This window comes from Lucilia sericata, unplaced genomic scaffold (genome assembly GCF_015586225.1).
Source record: "Lucilia sericata isolate MDLA Ls3-8-SP2 unplaced genomic scaffold, ASM1558622v1 Contig001567F_arrow, whole genome shotgun sequence".
NCBI classification, from domain to species: Eukaryota; Metazoa; Arthropoda; class Insecta; order Diptera; family Calliphoridae; genus Lucilia; species Lucilia sericata.
The window spans coordinates 38644-62110 of record NW_023995489.1 but is presented as its reverse complement, the minus strand read 5'-3'; the positions used below and the strand labels follow the sequence as shown (position 1 = coordinate 62110).

The 23467-nt window shown below is 28.5% G+C and overlaps 1 protein-coding gene across 11 annotated transcripts in view; it reads right to left on the bottom strand.

The window, feature by feature from the left end:
- Positions 1-3169: 3169 nt before the first annotated feature.
- The window catches only part of LOC119611962 (reticulon-1-A-like), a 35600-nt gene continuing 15302 nt past the window's right edge, over positions 3170-23467 (bottom strand). For 3 of the 11 annotated variants that reach the window (XM_037967657.1, XM_037967656.1, XM_037967658.1), the window contains 4 exons: positions 5391-5598; positions 5110-5318; positions 4283-4388; positions 3170-4211 (listed from right to left, as the gene is read on the bottom strand). In XM_037967657.1, coding sequence (XP_037823585.1) covers positions 4145-4211; positions 4283-4388; positions 5110-5318; positions 5391-5598 — 590 coding nt within the window. In that variant the 3' untranslated portion in view covers positions 3170-4144. Of the gene's footprint in view, positions 4212-4282; positions 4389-5109; positions 5319-5390; positions 5599-6508; positions 6671-13172; positions 13568-20237; positions 20455-20510; positions 20565-21008; positions 21199-21515; positions 21619-23467 lie in introns of those variants that run through there. The other 8 variants (XM_037967664.1, XM_037967660.1, XM_037967661.1 and 5 more) reach the window with 8 other exon arrangements.

Sequence of the window (23467 nt, the reverse complement as noted above, 5' to 3'; positions counted from 1 at the left end):
GTTTTCCAAACAAATTCGTAAACAATTCAATTCGAATCGATAATAATCATATTATCGGAAAGCATTGAAATAAAATGGAATTGAATCTTCTTTGTCACGGTCGAACGTACTGAAAATAAAATATACACCCCTATTCTGCATTTCGATTTCGTTTACGCATTCAGTTACGCAACGATCGAAAAAAGGTATTCCAACAAAAACAAGTAAGAGTGTTATATTCGGCTATGCCGAATCTTATATACCCACCATCAAACCTCGTTTGACTCGAATGAAACTTACTTATGTCGAATTTCATCTATATACTCGTATTTTTTAGGCCAGTTATAAGCGTTAAAGTAATTTTCTGAAGGGGACCATGTATAGGGGGGTAGGGTCAATTATGGGTCGATCCTCATAAAATTTGGTAGATAGAATTTGGTTCGTATTAAATTTATTTGTGTCGAATTTCATCGCTACACTCGTATTTTTAAACCATTAATGAGCGTTGCAGTCATTTTCTGAAGGGGACCTTATATGGGGGGTAGGGTCAATCATGGACCGATCCTCATAAAATTTTTTAGATAGATTTTGACTCGTATGAAACTTACTTATGTCGAATTTCATCTATATACTAGTATTTTTAAGCCAGTAATGAGCGTTAAAGTCATTTTCTGAAGGGGACCTTATATGGGGAGTAGGGTCAATTATGGACCGATCCTCATAAAATTTCGCATATTGATTTTGGATCATAAGAAACTTACTTATATCGAATTTCATCGCTATATTCGTATTTTTAAACAAGTTATGGCTGTTAAAGCTGCTTTTCGAGGGGCCACTTGTATGGGGGCTATCCGAAAACGTGGACCGATATTGCCCATTTTCAATACCAAACAAACCTTACCTATAAGAAATATTTATGTGAAATTTCAACCCTCTAGCTCTTTCCGTTCGGACTCTATCGTGCTTTCAACAGACAGACAGACGGACGGACGGACAGACGGACAGACATGGCTAGATCGTCTTAGAATTTAATGAGGACCCAGAATATATATACTTTTGTGGGTCTATGACCAATATTTCTATGTGTTACAAACGGAATGATAAAATCAATATACCCCCCATCTTTTTTGATGGTGGGTATAAAAACTAAATCGAAAGAAAAAGTAGAAGCAATTCCATTTCGTTTCAATACTTTACGAATGTGTGTATTCTGCGTTACGATCGTACCAACGTTTTTGTAAGTTGTTGTTTATGCGGCGGAGAGTCGAATCGAAATGCAGAATACCAAAGTTGCCAAACGGAGAAAATTTCGATTCCAATTGAAATGCAGAATAGGGGCGATAGTGTTGTCCATACGTAATTAATATTGATATGTTTTACGAACTCCATCAAACCTTCTTCATTTATATTCAAATTTTTTAGGAAAAAGGAGTGAAGACAATTGTCACTTTTTAAGCAAGAACAGAGACAGTCGTCAACCTTTTTGTCCCCAAGTAATCTAGAGAGTAGATATGTACCAACATTATACAGGCTAGATTTTTAATCATTTTAATCAAACATAATCTGGCCTCAGAATTTTCTCATCACATCAAGTTTTTGACCATTTTAGAGACGTTATAACAGCGCAAACATCTTTAGATGATATCAGATATTAAACCTTTATATTAAAGTCGACAGAAGGATGTCTTTGCGCTGTTATAACGTCCCAAATATGGCCAAAAACTGAGTATTCGCAATGTTTATGATACAATAACTGGAAAATCTGCTGTGAAGGAGAAGTTCTAATATTCGGATTCAGCGTTGCTCAATCCTTTAGAAAAGTATGCCTTAGTCTTTGAGTTTCTACTTTTTTCAAATTGTTGTCAGTGTCATTTATAAAGTTGCATTTATCTAAACATTATGATATATACTTTTCGTTCAGTTCGGATTCTATTTTTAATATTTGAGTAGATGATTTAAATACTTACTTTTTTACTCTTAAATCAGCCCATCAGAACGTGTTTAACGTCTCAATGATTTTATATATTTTTTAAAGTTGTATTTATTAATTTCTCATTTCATACTTCTTTTTTATTATAATTTAAATTGATTTGAAATATTTTACTTTACTTTTTTTTTTGTTAGACTGCGGCAAATCAATGTTTTATTTTGTATTCGTTTTTGTTCTCTTCTTAATGATATAATATAAAGGTTTTGTGTTTTTCTTGAGAAAAAAAAAAAACGAAAAAAACATTTAAAACTGAAAAAAAAGTTTTAATAACATAAGCACATGCTTTAATTATAATGAAATAAAATATTGGCTTAAATGAGCTATGATGTATGATGTTAAGTTTGTTAATAGCTTATGAGAATTATAAAGCATACTTTAAAGCGCAACATAATTGAGTAAAAACTAAAGCAGAATTTTAGGCTTCTAACGTTTAAGTATTTTCTTTACTTTAAATAACAATTTAAAATAATTCTGCTAAATAAAAATGTTTCTTTTTTTTTTTTTTGTTTATTAAAATTTTAAATATTTTTTTTTTGATTTTAAGGCATTTTGATGATAACAAAGTTAAACAAAACTATTTATTTATTTAATTATGTATTAAGCAACTTATAAAAGGCAAAAAGTATTAATTAATGTATTTTGTTTGTATAAATGTATTTAATTGTTAAATGTTTTAATATTGTGGTTGTTATTTGTTGTTTATTTACTAACATTTATTAATATTAAGTTTTTCTTTTACTTGAATCGTTATTATTAAAAATAAAATTCATTATTAAATACATCAAAATGTTTTTGTTTTTAGCGTTTATGTCTGTATTAGAGTGTGTCTATGTGTGTGTGTGTATAATATATAATTTTTATACTACCTGTTTGTTAAAGTTTTGTTGTTTGGACAATTTTTAAATCTTTACTTTTTGTAATAAAAAAATTTTGATATATTTTATATATATAATTTTTTTAAGTTTTTAAAGTTTTTTTTATTTATTTAATTTCTCAGTTATCTTAATAATTTGTTGTTGTTGTTGGTTTTTTCTTCATGTTATTTATTATTCTTGGGTTTTCAAGTAAATGTAGCTAGCTAATTAGCTTAGTAATGATGTCATAATTAATAATTATAATAATAATAATAAAAGATTTAAGTCTTCTTCAACTAATAAACAAAGGATTAAGCTACAATTTTTAAAAGAAAATATCAACAAATTATGGGGAATTTTTTTTTTTAATTTTATAAAGAACTATAAATATAGAAAATAAAAACAAGAGTTAAAAACAGCTCGAAATTGCATTGTTTTTTTTTAAAAAGTTTTCCTTAAAAAGGTTTATGCTTCATTTCTTATTTTTTTTTTAAGGAAATCTATTTTAATAAAATTACCAAAAAAAATGTTATACAATTAGTTATAATGGTAAACATCATCATAATAATATAATTCATATTTTCAAAAATAATTTAAAATTAAAAAAATATATATAGTTTTTATTAACACATAACGTTCTATCAGCCAAAAAAAATAATTTTATAAATATACTTCATCATTATAAAGTCAAAACTACAGTTTACAAACATTTTTGTTAAATAAAAATGTTTTATTTTTTATTTATTTATTAATATCCTCTTTTTTTGTTTGCAATTTGTAGATTAAAAGTTAAGAGGTCAAAAGAATTGTTTTGTCTATTAGGTTGAAAAAAAAAAAAAGATTTGAAAAACAAAATATATAGAAAGAAGTGTTTTCAGGGAAAAAAGTTTTAAAAAAATAAATAAAATTGTATATCGTTCGTTTAGAGTTTTATTTGTTTGAAAATTTTCTGTATTTAAAGTGCTACCAATAAAGTTTTTTTTGTTACGTTTTCTGTTTTTGAAATATATTTTTATGTTTTTGGGGATTTGTAGTTTGTTTAAATGGTTTTATTTGGTTATTAAAAATGTTGTTGTTGTTGGTTTTCATTTGTTGTAAATTATTTTTGGGTTTTTTTTTATCTTAACACAAAGAAAAAAATGTAATTGCAATTAGATAGTAAAGTTGCGTTTGTTTGTTTGCTTTCTCCTCTTTCTTCATTTCGTCTTCAACTTGTTCTGTTGGTTTTTAGGTTTTGTTTATTTACTTTTTAAGATGTTAATACAAATTTTTTGTCGCTTTACAACATTGTGGTTGTTGGTTGGTTTGTTGCATTTGAAATTTACTTGTCCTTGTCGGTTTCAGCAGCAATGGGCTTTTTGTTGCCAATGGGAATGGCTACTTTGATCCTGAAATTGAAATTAGGTGAAATTTATATTAGAAATTTATTGTTTTTGTTGATGTGAAAAGGAGGACTTACTTTTCAGTAACTTCAGCTACTTTGCTTCTGGCCAAATCCAAGTAAGTATCAATAGATTGTTTGTTGTTTTCGTAAACCTTGGGCAAGGTGAACAAGGAGACAAAGGCTGTAAAGAGAAAAAAAGAGTTAGGTTAATAATTTTATTGTAAAATTTGATTTTATATCGAGAAACTTGTGTTTTTGTAGAGTTTTGAAAGTATTGAGTGTAGAAATAAAATGGATATTAAGATCGCTTAATACTATCCGCAAGTTGTGCTCTGTTTCCCCAGGAGATCAAAGAAACTACTACAATTTCGTATGTATTTAAGTGTTATTAATATATCATGGAGAGGCCCTAGGAATTCAATCCAATTATGAATAATTAGTCCCAGGGAGTTTGTTACTTTTTACATGCCCAGGGAGTTTATTGATCAGAATAGGCCTGATTATCGCCGAACCATTTCTGGGCAATCTTCTCATGTATCTCCTTTGGTATCATCTTGCCTTGTCAGTAGAAGAGGCACTCTTAGTGACCTAACTGTAAGCAAATATAACTGAAATATCATGCTTCTCATCAGAGAGCAGGGCCAGCTTCTAAGTGACACCAGTTTCTCCGTTGAGAGTCAGTTGACATCCCCCAAAGACAATCTACATTTTGGTACAAGACAATCTACATTCTGGAATGAATGTTCCTAAGGGTCAAGGGTCAATTTGGTTTCGAAAGAAAAAGCTTTCAAAACACAATGTTTTTAACACACAAATTCCCACATTTTCGCTTTCGCATCAAGTCCAGTTTACCAAACTCAATTACTTTTCGAACCTTCTTCAAATCAAATTTTAAAACTTACCCAAAATAACCAATGTCATGCCATTGAACCAAGCGCCAATGTAGGTCATGACCCACATAATAACACCGAATTTAATGGAATCGACTAAATCTTCAACCAAAAACAATCTTCTCAATTCAGCAGTGAAACCATTAACATGAGCCACAGCAACACCAGCAATATTTTGGATTTTCTCTTGAGACAATGTTAAATCGATTTCCAAGTATTCTCTGAAAGAAAAAACAAAATATTATTAATATCTCCTTTTTTTTTTAAATAAAGACGTTTAAAGTATAACTCACTTGAAGGGATGACCATCGGAGGTCTTTTGTATGGCCTGCATAACTGATTTATAGATTCTGAATGCAATTGTGCCTGTCAGTAAGATCAATGACAAATAGGCGAATACACTGATGACAGAGAAACATGAAATGGCCAAAAGTGTGACAAGACCAGCACCAAAAACAATACCAGATTTTTTCACATCGCGCCAGTAAATAAGGGACTCCACTGTAAGGAAACAAAATGGGTTTTCGATTAGTTTATGTTTATTTTAAATTAAAAATAGATGAAATATTCAATATTAAAAAATTGAAACTTTATTCAAAATATATTTAAAGAGCTGGAATTGTTTTTGTTTGTTTGAAAAGACATTTCTTTAAAGAAATGAATTCGCTTTTTTTTAAAGTCTTAACATTTTTTTAATTCTAACAAGTTTTAAACCATCCAACAGCTTTTCTTAATAAAGTCTATTAGAAAATCTTTAAATTATCTAGAATCTAGTATTCAGCCTTTCCTAAAGATATATTTTGTAGAAAATAAAAGCAATATAAATAAAATTTACAATACTAATTAGTTTGGCAAAGTTTTGAACCATTTTTTAAAATGTTTCAATAATTTTAAGAAAAATTATTTTCGATTTTTTGAATTTCTAGAAAGTTTGCTTGATAATCCTTATACAAACACTGGAATTCTTTTGAAATATAAAAAGTATTCAAGTTTTCTAATCCGATTGAAAAGTTCCGCTGAAATATGAATTTAATTTCCACATTTCAATTGTTTTAAGCTTTTTTTTAACAACAACTATAATAAATTTCTGTTATTGTTGCTATTTAGTTAAAACATTAATCATTGATAATATCGCACACATTTTAAAAATTAAAAAATTTTTAGATTTTCAAAAAAAGATGCCAAAAATACCGCACAATAAAACGTAGAGGAGACAACCAACACACACAGTTGCTAAAATAACTTAACACACACAAACTCAAAAAAATCATAATTATGCAACCTTTAGACAAAATATTATTCTAAATTTTCTTTTTTTCATAATTTTAAAATATTCTTGTAAAATTTTCTAAAATAATTTCTTTTAATTATATGTATTTTTTTTAAATGTAAAACACAAAATTTTAATTACTTGTAGACATATTTGTAGATAAATTTAAGAAGCAAAGAAATACTATAAATGCACTTTATAAAAAATATATATAAACTTTATAAAAAAAAGCTAGAACGGATCTATAATTTTAAATGCGTACAAATGAGACAAGACTGAGTGACTGGCGTTGTTACTTTTACTTTAAAATTTTTTCCAACAAAAAAAAAAAAAAAAAAAAAAAAAAATGTAGAAAAAATGTAGAAAAAATGTAGAAAAAAAGAGAAATATTTCAAAATTCGAAATTTTCTTCTTTACGTAGAAGAGGAGAATGATTGTTTAAAAATAAACAAAACATTTGTTTTATTTTTTTGTTTTTGTTGTTTTTCTTTATTATAACCTCCCTCAATCATATATGGAGGTGGGAGAGTAAGTAGTGAGTAGTTTTTATATTGTCAAATTGTTGGTATTCGATCAATGACCACACGGCTAAAGAATTTTAACAAAAATAAGAAATTAAATTAAAACAAAGATTTGTAAAAAAAAATTAAAGTTGGATAAAAATAATTCGAAATGTTTTAAAACATCATTCCTGAACAATTCTTGTTCGTTTTCACAAGTCAACATTTTAACAAGAAAATTACGAGGCAAAACGTCAAAAGTGCAACGTTTAGGTTATCATAGATAGTCCAAAGTTGATCCCTTTGTAAAAAAAATAAGCCCAAGGTTTCCTTGTGAATAAACTATCACAACAAAGGAAATTTTTCTTATAAATTCTATTAAGATTTCGATCGTTATCGATCGCTATAACTTGGTTTGTTTCTCATTTTATTTACCATATCCCTATAAGATATAACTATAAGTTCGCGGAAAAAACTTATATCGAAATCTGAAGTGTACATTTTGTTCGTTTTAACCGCCTAAACAAACATTTTACCGAAATTTATTTTTATTTGAACAAAACCCCAAAATGTCTTTATTTTCGTGTTTATTTTGCATAAAAAGCGTGGGGGATTTCCATTAAATTATGAAGAGAAGAGCATAAAAAAGGCCGAGAATGGATAAAAAGAGAGTTCAAATTCACATGCATTGACTTATATATAATACAAAATATTTCGATATATTTTTTCATAATTTATTAAAAAATTTTGTTTACCAAATTGCAAAAAAAAAAGCGAATTTAAGTTTTTTTTCCGAAAAATAAACAATAGAATAAATATTAAAATTGTACAAAATAGTTTGAAAATAAGAATTATAAAAAAAAGAAAAATACTAAGTTTTAGCTAAAATTATGTTGAGGTGGCAACGCGTTTTACGCTTTTCACGCTTTTTCGCGCTTTATAAGCTGCAGCAGACGCGTTACTATAAAGTGTAACTTGTTAAATGTAAATACACTATTTCAACGTTTTTTTCACAGAAGCCTATAACGCGTTCCACCTTAAAGGATTGAGCCGCGCTTAATCCGTATCTTGCCTCCGAATTTCTCTATTACATCTGGGTTTTGAGATATCGTACTCTTTTAGAGAGGTTATAACTTCATTTCGAAAGGATTGAGCCGCGCTGAATCCGTATCTTGCCTCCGAATTTCTCCATTGTGATATCGTTCCCTTTTTGAGACGTTACATCACCAAGACAACTTTATTTCGAAAATGTTGTATGCCATCTGAAAGTCTATTCTATCAATTTTAAAATAAGGGCTTAACATCTGACATATCTTTTCTCTTCTTCAAATTATCTTCACCTAAATCTTGATGTAGGTAACAATAAATTTCGTTTATATATAATTTACAAAAAAAACTTATACATTCCAAATTTTCTATTTGTTCTTATGAAAATACTTTTTGAATTGTTTAAAAATCTGCTGTAGTTTCTGAGATATCATCCGTTGAAGTTGAAGGACGGACAGACGTCGTTAAATCGAATCAGAAAGTGATTTTGAGTCGATTAGAACATGTTCAGGTGGGCATGGTTCCAATATTTTTGCTAGTTATAAACAATATTTACAAAGCATAATAATACCCTCCACACTATAGTAGTATAGGGTATAAATACCACGAATATACCGCAAACCTTTGAGTTTTCAAGATTAAGGTGCAGATATCTTCAAGAACAAAGATGATATATCAGATGTTAAGCCTTAATTTTAACGTTGACAGAATAGACTTTCAGATGGCATACATTTTATAAATAAAGTTGACTTGTCAATGTTATACCGTCTCAAAAAGGACCAAAATTGCGTTTTTACAAATTTCAGGACACGATACCTGTAATACCAGATGCGATGGAGAAAGTAATATTCGGATTCAGCACGGCCCAATCCTTTAGAAACGTCTAACTTGATCTCAAGATTTCGACTTTATTCAAACTTTTGTCGGTATGTGTATTTATCTTTTATTTAAGGTTTATTAAGCGTTTGTATATACGGGGGTTATTATTTAATAATAATCTGAGAATTTTTTCTAACTTAATATTTTTTTAATATAATTTACTATTTTCCTAAACTAATAAAAATTAAGAAAAAGTCAGAGCAATAAAAAGATGAAAGACGAAGAATTTGCGTCATTTAAATGATATAATAAAAATGATCTAAAATTTTTAATTTTAAGTCACAAAAATAACAAAACGAGATTTTTCAGATTCTATTTATGAAATTTCTATTTCCTGTTTTAAGCCCATTGTTAGAATTTGAGTGCAAAAATCTGATATAACACTATTATTTAAATAATTTGTTCACTTTCAAACTGGTAAAAAATAAAATTAAATAAAATATTTAATAAATTTAAAAAACTTAATAAATTCAAAAAACAATAAACGAAAAGCTAAACTGAATCTCATTAAAAATGTGTGTGTGTGTTCTCTAACAAATGCATTTAAATTAGATTTCTGATAAGAATTTCAATACTTTTTAACTATAAACTTTAAATTTTAGAAAGTTTTATGTTAAAAAGTAAAAAAAAACAGTAGTAATGAATAATAATAGAATTGAGTTGCTAACCCAAACATCTTTATGACTTGTTTATTGTATAAAATAAGTTTTTGTGCGTATTGTTCATTCATTTATTGTAACAATTCACAAAAAAAAAAAACAATGACAAAGATGATGATGTCATTATGAAATGAGTTTGAAAATGACAAGTGAAAATTACAAAAGTAGTAAAAAGTAATTATTGGATTCAAGTTATAAACAGTTTAAAGCAGAAATAAAATTCTTTAAATTATAAAAGCTTAGCACATACTGTCTGCAGAAAATTTGCTCTAATTTGTCTGAAATGTGTTAAAATTCAAATTTTTTTATTTACATATACATAATTCTGTGTTAAAGAGAAAAAAACTAACAAACCTACAAATTAGTTATTAATAACATTTCACTATCACTAAGAGCCACACACAGGTTATGACTAGAATAGATGTATAAATTAAATTAAGAATAATTTTACAAAAACAAAGCTGTTTTAAAGTCTATGACTAAAAATGGTACTAACAACTTAATGAGAAGAGGGAGAGTAATGATTTATAACATCTCCCAAACAACTTTTATACATGCATATTTTCAGATAACCTTGAAAAAAATCTGTACAAATATTGGGTGCGTTGTCTGAATCTAACAAATAAACAATATTTTTTTTTTTTATACATGTTCTTTATTCCCCCAGCAATTATTGTTAACAACAAAATAAAACAAATCAACATAATTATTAATATTAAAATGTTTTATAAATGATATGAAATCAATTAAATAGGCTATAAATGAAAGCGTGGCACTTGCTAGCGAATGAAAAAAAAAAAAAAAAAAACACAATTACCAGACCACAACAACAACAATAACCTAAACAACCGAAGACAATCAAAAAAATTGTTTAGGTTAATACAAAATTTTGGCCACACTTAACAAAATAAAATTGTATACGTTTACAAATATTCAACAATAACAAAATTTTGTTAGTGTTTCTTTTTTTTATATTTTATTAATAAGATCAATTGTTGTGTTTAAATCATTGGGGAAGCCACGTTGACAAATTTTGTTTTGTTATATTTATAAAATATAAAATAAAACAACAAATATACATATTTGTTGTACCTTTAAGAACGTGTATTTTTTGTTGTTGCTGTTGTTTATAGATATTTATAAGAGCTTTAATATTTTTATACAAAAATCACTGACTGCACTATAGCAGCTTACGTACAGCGCAAATAAGAGATAAGATTTGAGATACTATTTTAAAGATATAGTGCTTCGAAAAATTAAACGTACTTTTGGAAAGATTGTCCAGAAATTGTAAACGCTTTCGGGGTCCAAAGAGTGGTATTTTATAATGATAGAAATTTTCATTTATAAACTTGATCAATATCGTATCAAGCTTAACGGCCCTTAAGTTATCCAGTTGAAAATTTCTTTAACAGTTTATGGAAATATTTCATGACTTATCAGAGTCGGTGATAAATTCCGCAAATCTATAGACTAGATAACATACTATAGACCAGACTAGACAATAGACTAGAATATAGACTAGACTATAAACTATACTATAGACTAGACTATAGACTAGACTAGACTATAGACTAGATTATAGACTAGACTATAGACTAGACTGGACTATAAACTATACTATAGACTAGACTATAGACTAGACTAGACTATAGACTAGACTATAGACTAGACTATAGACTAGACTATAGACTAGACTATAGACTAGACTATAGACTAGACTATAGACTAGACTATAGACTAGACTATAGGCTAGACTATAGACTAGACTATAGACTAGACTATAGACTAGACTATAGACTAGACTATAGACTAGACTATAGACTAGACTATAGACTAGACTATAGACTAGACTATAGACTAGACTATAGACTAGACTATAGACTAGACTAGACTATAGACTAGACTATAGACTAGACTATAGACTAGACTATAGACTAGACTATAGACTTGACTATAGACTAGACTATAGACTAGACTAAGACTAACTAGACTAGACTATAGACTAGACTATAGACTAGACTATAGACTAGACTATAGACTAGACTATAGACTAGACTATAGACTAGACTATAGACTAGACTATAGACTATAGACTAGACTATAGACTAGACTATAGACTAGACTATAGACTAGACTATAGACTAGACTATAGACTAGACTATAGACTAGACTATAGACTAGACTATAGACTAGACTATAGACCAGACTATAGACCAGACTATAGGCCAGACTATAGACCAGACTATAGACCAGACTATAGACTAAACTATAGATTATACTACAGACTAGACCATATATTATACTACAGACTAGACCATAGACCAGACTATAGACTAGACTATAGACTCGACTATAGACTAGACTATAGACTAGACTATAGACTAGACTATAGACTAGACTATAGACTAGACTATAGACTAGACTATAGACTAGACTATAGGCTAAACTATAGACTAGCCTATAAACTATACTATAGACTAGACTATATACTTGGCACTAGATTATAGACTGTTAGACTATTAGAATCCATTAGTTTAGTTTTTAATGCTTAATCTAGAATATAAAGTGATTTGGGATTTATTCTCAAAAACTTTTTTTAAAATGTTGGAAAGTACTTTCTCATGAAGTCTGCTATCAAAATAAATTAACGTAAAAACGTTTAAGTAATAAAGTAAATTTAATTAGTATCAAGTTTAAGTTTTAAACCGGTTTTATATGACCCTAATTCCGAGGTAACCAGAAAGAGAACGCCTTACATGAGAGTAAAGTTAATGCAAGTGAACATGCAACAAAATGTTATTGTTTAGGTTTGAAAGTTCGTGTCATATCAGTGTGAAAGGCCGATTAATATTCGTGTCTCGGAGCCATGTTTTCCGAGGTCTTCCACTTATGCTTTCAGAATAAGTATTAAAAAATCGGTACTCAGGGCTATTTGGTCATTATTTTGTCATGAACAAAAAGGCAGACGGACCACAGTACATATACCTTTTTCTTCCTATTTTATATTATAAGCCACAAATAAATTCGAACATTTCAACAGGGATCGGATATTTATAAAAATCTGTATTTTAATTGAACATTTTTCCTTATTTGGGCATAAATCTTATCAAAATTACTAATCATTTCAATAAACTTTGATGACACACCTGATTTTATGTCATACTTTTACTCAAATATTATTAGAGCAAACCCAGCAGGTTGTGAAAAATATTCAAATAGTTTAGAAGGTAAATATATATATATGTAGCAAACCCTGCCAGCTAGGCAAAATTGACAACTAGGCATATTATGCTCTGCTGTCATTTAAAAAAGTGCATATCAAAGTCAGGGGTTATCAGAAAATGCTATTGCGTAATTGCAAAACTAATTACGTATTATAACACTTGATATTTACCATAAAATTCAATAAATGACAGCAGGATAATTACAACGTAGATAAAACTTAACAATCTGCCCAACATAAGAAATAAATGACAACTAGTCATAATTAACAAATTATGAATAATATTAAACTTGACAACATTTTTGACAAAGAAAATAAGTAAATCATACAATATATATTTTATTCCAAGAATCAAATTTAATAAATATTATCTATAACCTATAAAATAAGTTTCTTATCACTTCAAATTTTCCTAATGTACGATTACTTGTTTCAATAACTGTGTTAACAAATTAATTAATTAAATTTTAATTAAAAATTCAACTTATTTTTACCTGGTCCTCTTTCGGGCAATTGTTGTACTGATGAATTGTTACGTGAAAATTTTCTACCACCAGCCATTTTTATTTAATTTGTTATATATTTTTTAATAAATTTAGTTTAATTTTGTTTTATATTGAACACTTTTATTTTCCCCAAGTAATTTGGTATTATGGCAAACTTTTCTTTGTTTTGGCGCCAAAGGAACAATTAATTTAATATATATTTTTTTATAAAAAAAAATGCGTGTTAACTGGCAATTAAGCGTAACTAATGTATGTGTTTAATCAAAAAGTAAACTTGGTTTATTTGATTTGAAATTTATGTTTGTAAATCGTGGCGATACTGCAGACCGTCACAACGTTTTTCAGGGAATGACGTTTACTTAATGACTAAATAGACTATTGTATTCCAAAGAAATTTAAGACTCAGAAACCCAAAAGCACTTGGCTGGATGGCTGGTTTGTCAGTTATGGTTGAGTATAGTTAAGTATCTCATTCAGAAGAGAGTGTAGTAAATGTATGAGTTTTGTTGTTTTCTATCTGTTTAGTTAAGTTTTTATAATTTCGTATTTGGTTTTTGAAAGGTTGTGTTAAAGTTGCAACGTAACCTACACGACACGATCTTAATACAAATATAAAATGTTCAAGTGTTTCTTAAGACAGATACAGATACATTAAAAAAGATTGTATGCCTTTTGGTGAGACAGCAAGTTCTCCCTCTCTGTGTTATGTTTTTGTTGTCGGAAACAAGTTTTGAACTGGCACACTACTTTTTACGTACTTAGTGATAAAGAGAAGTAGAGAGGGATTCAATAGGGCTTTAAGACTTACAGACAAGAACTTGATAAAATATTGTTATGTATTATAAATGTATATACAGTGGGTTTAGAGGAAAGATCTTTTCCAAAAGTTATGTAAAAATGGGTCAAACTTTAAGTTGGAATTAAAACAAAGATATTGAAAATGGGTCATGATAATTAACATTCTAATCATTGGATTCCTTAGGGCGACTTAGTAGTCCAAATTAAATAATCGTCTAAGGAAAAGCTTGTTCTTTAATTATTCTTGAATAAAGATCCTTTAAATGAGAAAATTCTTTTTCGCCTCAAGGCATTTGGACCGATCGATCATTATTATGCATCAAAAATAATCATGTATCGTTCCCATGACAATTAGATCTTAGCTCAGGGCCGACCAGAACCATACAGCGACAGCTGTACCAGCTAGAAGTATTTTCCACCGGAGTAGGAATAGTGTTATCGAAGTTTTAAAATATTATCTATTCCTTGAAATTTCTAGTCCCAACAACTATGATATTCTTCAGATATAGTCTTCAGGAGCAACATTGCAACGTTTTTCACTTCCGATTCCACTCTTTGTGGGCCAATTCCTTATGCGATAAAATCAAAGTGAAAAATTTATATAATGTTCAAAGACCCTTTTGTTTTTGTGGCAATCTGTGAAAATGGTAAAAAGAACTTCCATTAAAAAGGGTTATGGTGATTTTTGAAAATCCAATATATCATGTGACAAAACGACAACGAAAATTTTATATATTGATCTGAAGGTATTCATGATATTCTGATGGTAAAAGATAACCTTAAACAACCGATATACATATTAAGAAACATTATCGTAATTTTGAAATTCCGTTAATTCTCTTTCAAATTGTTCCAATTTTAATAATATTCTTCAGAATTAATCGCTGACGTTAATTTCTGATTTTTGGGGAATTTGAATCGATATATTAACCTAAATTCTTATAAAACTATAAGATTCAGAACAACATAATCGTGTTACGGATACTAAACTTTTCAGTTAGTAAGTATGTAATAAGTTTATTTTTAATCACCCGAAAACTGTTACTAGGGTTAATAGGATCCATAGGCATTATAACTATTAGGGGAATATATTATATAATAAAGCGTTTTCCAAACCCACTGTAACTGATAAAGGGATAATTAAACTTGAATTTAAAAACCAGACAATATGCATTCATTATATACATACATAAATACATATGTATATACAATCTATAGACGTCATCACAGCAGGTCCAGTTTTGTAAAAAAAAACACAACAATACAAAGTAAAACCACAAAAAATCATAATTATTCTTTAGAGAAAAAACTACTTTTATACAAAAACTATAAAATACTAAATAAAACTCTCTAGGAAGATCATTGAACGATAGACAAGAATAAGAGAAAGAGAGAGAGAGCGAATGCCCCCACATAATTATAAATACTAAACACATCTACGTAAGTACAATGTATGCCAGAATGTCAGATAATGCAGAAATCAACGATGGGCGATATAGTGTAGTAAAGTACTACGATTAACAATGTGGAACATACGTATACGACTCATGGTACATGCCTGCATAGGTTATATTCGGTATTTTAACAACACGGTAGACTACTTCTGCTGGCTACACACACCACATTCGTCCGTCGTAAGCAAACAACGTGTCATTAGTACACGACGATTGACGGTGGGGTTCAACACATCGTGAAACCATGGTTAGTTAGTATTTCGTATTATACCCAATATGTTTTGTTTTTATTTTTGTCTGGGGGTTTTTTCCGTTTTCTTAGTGGAGACTCAGAGAAGGTAATAAATACATAGTACTGAGTGAGAGTAATAAAAAAAACGAATCAGACAAAGTCTACAAAACTAATGTTTGTTAGTAGTTGTGGGTGCGGTTAGGTTAAAGTATGAATCATTTTAAAAATGCAATAAAAGCAGAGAATAAAGAATAAAAATAAACTACGTAATATGTATAAGAGAATTGAAATACGATTGAATTATATAGAGACTGATTTTATTGTATAAGACAGTAAAATTTTTACTCGTTTTATACAAATTATGACGTAGTTTTTTGTAACCATTTTTATTTTCTGTTACTTTGTTTTATATTTCTGCTATCATTTTTTTTGAATTTTGTTTGTACAAATGTATGTCATTTAAGCAAATAATAATGGTTGGATAAATGCAAGTAATATGAGAAATTTAAACGTGAACATGAAATAAACGTGTAATATAAGATGAATGCACTGACTGACAACTGCATTGCTATGGTTTGTCAAACTAAACATAAAAAATTAATTGAAAAGTTCTATTGTTTATTGTTTAAAAGTGAGAAAATAATGAGAGGAAAAAAAGGTAGCTGCTGCACTATAATATGTAACTCAATTTTATCGTCTTTTCAATTCAATTGTTTACATAGGTATACAATAAAATAATTTAGATAACAATTGCAGTTGCCTCAAGCGGGGAGGTGGGTAGGTGCACAGTAGTCGAATACAGTGATTTTCTATTGGGATCAGAATCTAATTGGTTAAGGAAAATGTTTAATTTTCATGGAATATGGGATTTCGTAAAATCTGGATAGTTATTATCAAGCTGAACATTCTCTTTTAATCAGACAGAATGTATATTTTTTCATAGAGTTTTGATGAAATATTCGGAATATGTATTTTATAACTCAACAACTTTACATTAAAAGTTATTGAGCTAAGTAATCTCTCATGGACGTGTGTTCGATTCCACACAAGATACACTAAGTAACTAACTAACTAACTAACTAACTAAAACGAAAGAAATAAATAAATAAAGAAATAAGAACGAAAGAAACGAAGAAAAAGAAACGAAAGAAAATAAACTAAAGAAACGAAAGAATAACGAAACGAAAACGAAAAAAGAAAAATAACGAAAAAACGAAAACGAACGAACGAAACGAACGAACTAAAGAACTAAAAACAACGAAACGAATAAAAAAAAACGAACGAACGAACAAGAAAACAAGAAAAAAATAACTAACTAACTAACTAACTAACTAACTACTAACTAACTAACTAACTAACTAACTAACTAACTAACTACTAACTAACTAACTACTAACTAACTAACTAACTAACTAACTAACTAACTAACTAACTAACTAACTAACTAACTAACTAACTAACTAACTAACTAACTAACTAACTAACTAACTAACTAACTAACTAACTAACTAACTAACTAACTAACTAACTAACTAACTAACTAACTAACTAACTAACTAACTAACTAACTAACTAACTAACTAACTAACTAACTAACTAACTAACTAACTAACTAACTAACTAACTAACTAACTAACTAACTAACTAACTAACTAACTAACTAACTAACTAACTAACTAACTTACTAACTAACTAACTAACTAACTAACTAACTAACTAACTAACTAACTTACTAACTAACTAACCAACTAACTATGTTTTGAACTGTAAAATATTCAAAAAGTATTTAAAAAACTTTTGCCTTTCGCAGCATGATGAGAAGAACGATATTTTTTCTGAACTCTAGTCTTTCCGAAGATGTAATTGTCGTAAAACAAAGAACTTCTTTTCCGATACTTGAAAAGATTTTTATGTATCATGTTTTTTCTCTTTGCCGACCACAGTTTTGCAAACATTTCTTCTCTTTTCACCACAAGAGAACAAAGTTCAGGTATCCAACACAAAAACAAAATAACAATTTAACAACACCGCAGAAAAATTAAGAAAGAAAATATATACAAATGTACACAAAACAGATACTATAACAACAAAAACAACAATCATGTAATGGTCAATAAACAGAGATTCTGCACAAAGAATAAATATAATGCAGCATTCGTCAGTAAATTAAAGAAAAAAATGCGTAGATATAAAAAAGTTCATTGGCATTTACAAAACAAATCTAGTCAATGCAGCAGTAGTATCTTTATCTGTCCGACAACTTGTCTCTCTATCTATCCAACCCATCCATCCAAAGTCTATTTAAATATATACAAAATAAGAGTGCAATAATGAAATTAAATTGCGTTTTCAGGAAAGCACAAATAATGCGAATAAAGAAAGAAAGACACTTTTAAATGCAATTTAATTAATTAATTTATATGTGAGTTTCTTTGTTTTTTTTCCTTAAACTTGTGTTACTTTCTTTAACACTGGCCAACAGTGTTACATGGACATATAAGGGAACATAAATGACATCATAAAATAAATATTTATTATTAAAATAACATTTGGGTTGGTGTATTGAGAGAGAATTATTACTGAAATTGAAACGTAGTAAAATTCAAAATGCATCTAAAACCACCCTTAGTCATATTTATTTCATATAATATACAGTAGAAACCCTATAAAAGAACTAATACTAAATTTCTATCACAATAAACGAAATTTATAATTTTGGGTGATATCATATTTTCTTAATGGGGCAAATTTTGTTTTTTTTTTGTTTTACCGTTTTTGGGTTAATACTAGCTTTATGCAAGTTTTTACTGTATACTTCTATATTCATTACCTTTTTCATATAAGTAGACACACTTAAATGCCACAATATATCATTTTATGGCCCATAGATTTTTTTCATTTGATTTTGAAAAACAATGATCTCATCTATTACTAATTCGCGTTTGAAGCTTTTTTTGATAAAACGCAAAAATGTTTTTAATAATTTCTACAAAATTTTGCATTTATTTATTATTTTTACTTTATTCGCATTTGTTTTTTTTTCTTTGCGTTTTAAAAATTCTTAATATTCGTTCGTTACCCTTAATTTTGACATGTATAATTTTGTGTTTGTTTTCATTTTGTCTACACCTGTCAATATCAAAAAACTTCTTACATAATATTTGCATGTGCTATATGTGTAAGTTTTGTTTTTTTATGAAATGTGTTTTTCATATAGAGAGGCGCTTTTCGGGTTCTTACATTAACCCATTAAGGGTCAGTGTGGTGTTTACTATAAACTATAGACCCGACTATATGCTAGACTATAGAGAAGTCTATAGACTTGACTACAGATTAAACTATAGACTAGAATATAAACTAGATTATAGACTACAGGCTAAATTATAGACTAGACTGTAATCTTGACTATAGACTAGAGTATAGAATAGAATATAGTTTAGACTATATACTAGACTATTGACTAGACTATAGACTAGACTATAGATTAAACCATAGACTATAGACCACAGTCTAGACTATAAACTAGACCACAGTCTATACTATAAACTAGACTATAAACTAGACTATAGACTAGACTATAGACTAGACTATAGACTAGACTATAGACTAGACTATAGACTAGACTATAGACTAGACTATAGACTAGACTATAGACTAGACTATAGACTAGACTAGACTTTAGACTAGACTAGACTTTAGACTAGACTATAGACTAGACTATAGACTAGACTATAGACTAGACTTTAGACTAGACTATAGAATAAACTAAAATCTATAGACTAGACTATAGATTAAACCATAGACTAGACTATAGATCAAATAGATTAAACCATAGACTAGAGTATAGATTAGACTATTGACTAGACTGTAGACTAGATTATAGAATAGACTATAGACTAGACTAAAGACTATACTATAGACTAGACTAAAGACTAGACTATAGACTAAACTATAGACTACACTATATACTATAGACTAGACTATAGACTAGACTATAGACTGGACTATAGACTAGACTTTAGATTAGACTATAGATTAAACCATAGACTATAAACTACAATCTAGACTAGACTATAGATTAAACCATAGACTATAGTATAGAATAGACTATAGCTTAGACTATAGACTGGACTATAGACTAGACTTTAGACTAGACTATTGACTAGACTATAGACTACACTATAGACTTGACTATTGACTAGATTATAGACTAGACTGATCTCAACTTAAATAATTTAGATAATTTTATTGTTTCTTAATGGGTTAAAGAATGTATGTAATTGCCTCTATTCGGACAGGTTAGCAAACATTAAAATTTTATTAACAATAGAGATAATAAACAATGTATGACATGTATGATTATAAATATCTGAATAAATTGAGATTTAATATAAATTTAAATGACACGGACTTTAAAATTGACAGGTAATTCTAAAACAACAACTAAAGCAATTAACTAAAGATAATTCAAATGGAATATTTTCTTAAAAAAAAAAACTTGTTTAAGCCGGTTTAATATTAATTTTCAACTAAAGATAAAAATAATTTCAATTTTCAAAAAATACTTACAAGATTCACGATTTAACGGCATTTCCGTAATTTCTGTCAAAAGTGCAAAAATTTCTTGTACTTGTTCTAAGGCAGCCATTTTCAATTTATATTTTTATAATAAAAATATTGTTTTTTTTTTCTTAATAAAACACACTTAAATGTAATAATAGAATAGTAGAAGAGGAACGAAGAACACACTTTCTTTTCAACGAACGTACAAAATAAAATTTAAGAACTAAAATTTTAAGAAAAAATAAATAAAATTAAAATAAAAAAAATATTAAAATTTACATTCACACTTTATTACGAAATGCAACTGAATGACAACTGACTGCTGCAGTGACTAAAGGTTGGAAAATAACTGATTATTTTAAGCGTTCAAAAGATAATTGAAGTAACGTTTTTGTTTTTCGTCTATATTCGACGTAGGGATGGATGTATGGATCAACACTTTTGCTATCAATAATACTTTTTTGCTTGATTATTGTTATTACTTATTATTATTAGTACTTAGTTACTTTCTATTTTATTTTTGCACTCTAGATAAGGAAACTGAATTTTGTTTGAAACAATGGCAGGTATAGAACACACCAAATGTTTGTAGTTATCTATTATAGAATTTGTTATCTTGTTATCTCTATTATATAATTTATTTTAGACGAATTTTGTAAAATTTGCAAACAACACTTTCTCTTTTAAATAAAAAAAAAATTGTTTTAAATATTATTCATTTACTTTTATAAAAGGAAACTTTTTAAGAAAAGATTTTTTTTCAAAAATGACCCCCACCTTTGCTTTGCAAGAACTTTTACAAAATTCGTTTCTTTTTAGAAAATTAAATGAGTTCTCGAAAACCGTGTGCGTCGATTACGGTATACGGCAAACTAAAGGGAAGATTTTGCCTAAAAACTACAAAAATACACGACAATGAGATAAAAACGCCAGCAGCCAGCCCGTCGTAGCATCACCAAAATTAAAAACTATTTTTTGTCACTTTTTTCTGTTGTATTTTTCGTCGTTTTAAATAATCCCCAAGTTGTTACAGAATGAACAAAAAAAAAAAAAAAAACATAAAACAAAAATAAACAAGAAAATCGAAAATTCTCTTAGTTTGTCACAACAGGAATCCGAAAGATACAAAGTGTCACTTTAAATGAAATTTGTTTAAATTAATTTTCGAATTTTAAATTCTCAAATAGATTTTGATTGACGACTTAATATCGTACAACAACTGAAAAAATCGGCTTGTTAAACTTTGTAATTTGTTGTTATTATTTTATATTTGCGTCGCTGTACCTACGACTTGTTTATTGACCGTTTATTTCATTACTCTCAGAACAACTGCAATATAAAATAAATATTTTATTTATTTTATTTTCTACTACTAGTACTACTTTTACTACTGCATATTACTCTCTTCTCTTGTCGATTTTTGAGACGATCATTATCATCTTCATCATAATGATCACGTTAATTTATCATAGAGTGTGTATTTAATTGAGTTTTAGATAGCAAGTTGACGAATATGATCATTTTTATACGATATTAATACGCGTAATTGTATTCGTATACACTTGACTTCACAAACAAACTCATCTAGAAAAATAACGCTCATTAAGAGTAGAATTACTGGCAAATATTTTAGTCATTATTAATCAAATGTACTCGTAATTAAATTAAACAATAATTTTATTATAAAATCAAATTGAAGTGTGATGAAATCATAAATTGTATTGAGTTTAATAGAGTTAACCCATTTGCATACATTTGCAAATACAAGAGTATTAGTTTAACCACATAGAGGTTATATTGGCGGTGAGAAGTAACCATTTCGTTTTATTTTTAATTTTCATAGAATTGAACTTAATTTTAAAATAAACTTTTTAGAACCACTGCCGTTACCGCTAAAATAACTGAAATCATTGTGACTGATAATTACCATCACTTACTATACCCGGAAATATGTAGTCCGATCATCGATGCCAACATAGTGCAAATATACCGGAAAATTACCAAAATTTATATATCTTAAATTAATGATCATGCATGACCAAATAAAAGATCTTTTAGGAAATTAAAATTTCTTTTGAACAATTTTTCAGAAATTGAAGATCGTGATAGCTGATCTTAAGCAATCGACAGCAGGATCGATTGGATCGTCGTACTTCTGGCATAACTAAAGCTGGACGTATAGACGACAGAGATCATCTACTATATTCGGAAATATCTACTCCGATTTTCGAAGACATCAAGTCGGATGAACTTAGTGCAAATATACCGGAAAATTAGCAGAATTTTCTTCAAAGACATTGAAGATTAAGAAACATAAAGCTTGTTCTGTCAGGATATAGTGTCTGAATAAACTCAAATAATTCTTATTAAAACTGTTGGGAAACTATCAATATGATCATCTAGAATGATCGACATAGCCCGATCTGTTAGTGTCTGAATAAACTCAAATAATTCTTATTAAAACTGTTGGGAAACTATCAATATCATCATCTAGAATGATCGACATAGCCCGATCTGTTAAGATATACAAATATACAATGAATGAACTCTAAGAAAGATAATAAATTGTCACCTTTTTTGACAAGGAAACGTGATATATGTATCTTAAATCAATGATCATACATGACCAAATAAAATATGTTTTCGGAAATAAAAATTTCTTTGGAACAATTTTTCATAATTTAAAGATCTTGATCTCGATTGATTAAGCTTGCTGATCGTCACAGAATCGGTTGGATCGTCGTACTTCTGGCATAACTATATAGATAGTTATATATAGACGACAGAGAATTTGATAGTTACAACCACCTAATATATCCGGGAATATGTAGTGTAATCTTTCAAGCCATAAAGTCGAATGAACTTTAGCAGAATCTTCTACCCAATATTCCTGTCAAGACATTGAAGATTCAGAACCATAAAGCCTGTTCTGTCAGGATATAAAGTCTTAATAAAACTATTAGGAAACTATCAATATGATTATCTACTATTACCAACAATACATAGCCCGATCTGTTAGGATATAGAGAATGAATGAACTCTAAGAAAGATTTAATAAAGTCACGAATTATATACATTAAATCAAAAGAAATACACCTAGGCCTCTAACGGGCCGGTTGAACCCTCCTTAACCAGGGCCTCAAGTGGGATTCGAACCCACCACCTCCGGTCTACCAGACTAGAACGCTAACCAACCACTAACCTACCGGAGGCCACCGGAGATTAGATTATAGAAA